Source organism: Hibiscus syriacus, unplaced genomic scaffold (genome assembly GCF_006381635.1).
Source record: "Hibiscus syriacus cultivar Baekdansim isolate YM2019G1 unplaced genomic scaffold, ASM638163v2 tig00000003_pilon, whole genome shotgun sequence".
Lineage (NCBI taxonomy): Eukaryota > Viridiplantae > Streptophyta > Magnoliopsida > Malvales > Malvaceae > Hibiscus > Hibiscus syriacus.
In genome coordinates this window covers 1641398-1644256 of record NW_024061753.1, presented here as the reverse complement: position 1 = coordinate 1644256, position 2859 = coordinate 1641398, and the positions used below count along the sequence as shown (strand labels likewise).

At 38.1% G+C, this 2859-nt stretch overlaps 1 protein-coding gene across 1 annotated transcript; it reads right to left on the bottom strand.

Moving 5' to 3' along the window:
• Positions 1–856: 856 nt before the first annotated feature.
• On the bottom strand, positions 857–2220 carry LOC120114271 (alpha/beta hydrolase domain-containing protein 17B-like). Its single transcript, XM_039135262.1, has 4 exons — positions 2032–2220; positions 1703–1939; positions 1545–1592; positions 857–1442 (listed from the first exon to the last, which is right to left on the bottom strand). The coding sequence occupies exons 1-4, from the start codon at positions 2134–2136 to the stop codon at positions 906–908; spliced, it is 927 nt and encodes a 308-aa protein (XP_038991193.1). The 5' UTR covers positions 2137–2220; the 3' UTR covers positions 857–905.
• Between the last annotated feature and the right edge of the window lie 639 nt (positions 2221–2859).

Here is a 2859-nt window from a genome sequence, read left to right as displayed (position 1 = left end):
ATAATCGATGAAAGAAATTCTCAATATATGGTAATATTACAGAGAATTAGGGTGAAATTACATATTATAAGTTAAATATGTTTTAGAAAATTAAAATTCTCAATAATTATGTTCTCTTATAATTATATTTTGGGTAAAGTACACAAATGATCTCCCGACGATAGGGTGCTACATTGTTTGGTCATCTGACTATTAAAAGTTATAAAATGGTCCTTAACTATAGGATATTATTTTATTGAGTCCTTCAACTATTAAAAGTTATAAAATGATCACACGACTATTTATTATTCTAAACTCATCATTTTTTGTTAAAAATATTGGCGGCATTTGAATTGAACGTTAATTTACTGACTATGATATAATAAATTTGATCCAAGAATCTCAAACGACTATGTAACTAAAACGATTTTGGGATCAAATTGTATCATATCTCATTCAATAGGTTAACATTCAGCTCATGCAATCGTAAATCTTTTAACAAAAAAGGAAGAGTATGAAATACATCATTTTATAACTATCAATAGTGGATGGACTCAACAAAGCAACATCATATAATTAAGAGATTATTTTGTAACTTTTAATAGTTGAAGGACTGAATAAAACAATACCTTATAGTCAGGACCATTTGTGCACTTTACCCTTATATTTTCATGCAACTACATCGTGAAGTAATAGTTGTTATGTAGCTTTTGAGTTTCGCACAACAGAAACGGGCCGGTCCCATTCTTTCATTGAAGATCAAAGCGAACAAATCTCAAGAAAATTACAAGAAATTCTACAATCCACACTGTTAACCTGCAACTTTGAAGAACAACTCACAAATTCTAAAACAATTATTAAGTTATTAGCGAAAACCAACTCCCCCTCCATTTGAACAAGCTTGATGAGCAGGACAAAAAAACCTTCTAAACTGCTCGGATTCTATCTAACCAATCAACACTTTTCCTTGCTTTTTCGAGCCGTTGAACGTTGCTACTGCTACTCGGTTTTTCGTGGTATTCAACACTTCTCCGTGGTTGGTCCATTCTTTCCATCTGTTCTAATGATAATCTAAGCTTTTCTAGTTGGTCAATGTTGTTAAATTTCATAAATTCATGAAACTTCTGTCTTTCGGGCCTATCGGTGCTTCTCCTCATCTTGTCCCGGGCATCTGAGCTTCTCCGGGGCTTGTTCCTTTGATCCGTACTACTCCTTGGAGGCTCGAAATGGTCGATGCTTTGCCTCGAGTGTTCAATACCATCCGTGCTTCTCCGAGAACCGATTCTTTGTGAAGGTGTTTTTTCGACCGAGGATATAAATTTCTTGACATGCCTAATGTACTCGGGATAGAGTTCCAAATCACAGTGGTTCCCTCCTTTGACCCATAATGGTTCATATTTTTCTTGGCAAAGTTCCCATAGTTGCTTCCCGTGAGAGCAGTTGACAACATCGTCATTAGTTCCCTGGATTCCGAGCCCGGAAAAGAGTCGCAGAACTTAATAATAGTCATTGCTGATATTGTTGCATGCATTAATAGCTTCAAAATATCAAATTCAGAAGCTTACATGAATTATCAGCACAGGAGACTTAACCAGTGAGATTTTGTCAATGTTCTGCGAAAACCATGTAAATCGAGTTCAGACAAATGGTGAAGCCAAACATACACACACTTTGAACATCAGACACGATAGAACAGAACCAATTAGAGAGCAAAATGTCGAACCTTGTAGATGTCGAACCAGTAAGTGCGCTTTACGGGATACATGACTCTTAAACCTGATAGAATAGGACTATGAAGAACAACAGCTCTTAGTCGAGGTAGACGAGCAGCGAGATTTACAGTAGGACCACTTCCCACAGACTGACCATAGAGGATGATGTTTTCTTGCCAGGCACCATAGCTCTCTTTGAGACACTTGTACGCAGCTTCGATGTCGGCGTAGGTGTTACGTTCACTAGGCTGAAGAAAGCCATATATGTAGTTCAGACCGATCAATAGGATTCAGTTAGTTCAGTCATGTAGTAAGAGTACACGATTCAAGCTACGATTACCTTTCCGGTTGATTGTCCATAGCCTGAGTAATCATACCTGCAAAGCTTTAACACATTATTTTCAAGATGTAATACTAGTAGAGAAAAAACACTAGTTTCACACATTGATCTTATAAATAGATGTCGGAAATCGCAGATATCGACTATGATCAGGCATTTCGTCGAGGCTGAAGCAACATCACCGGTTTAACACAAAAATGAAAGATCCGTTTTCTCCTACATTGCAGATCATATATAAAGAAGGTAATGCCTAGATTTCCACTTCCATAGAAATCCTTTGTTGTAAATCAATCCTTGTACATGACAATCACAACCACCGCATTCTGCGATAATCGTTGTATGCAGGGACGAAACTAAAGAAGGGGTGGGAGGGGGTCATGTTTGGATTCTCCGGATGTTTAATTATGGTTCCGTCCCCGATTATATGGATCCTTATTTGACAACATTGTTGTACCCCACTAAAGATCCTTGAAACATATCATTCTTGCACCTCACAACCAACAGAGCACCTCTGAACCTCCGACTCTACTGAAGACATAAAGGGGTGTCTTCGGAAAAAGGGTCTCGAAGAGCTAAATCTCAAAAAATGGCGACTAGTAGATGTAACTTCTGGCAGGCCTACATGACCAACCAGAACCAAATCATTGCCTCATGATCATATCTGCCTAAACTGTTGGTCTTAGCTATTATAATTCTACAGCTGACACACGCACTAAAGACCGCTATAAAACTTCCCGAATGTAACAGAGAGACAGGACGTAACCTCAATGAATATGTTATCAGGGGACTTGAAGGCGCGTTCACGGGGGCGCGCCTTCCATTATTTTG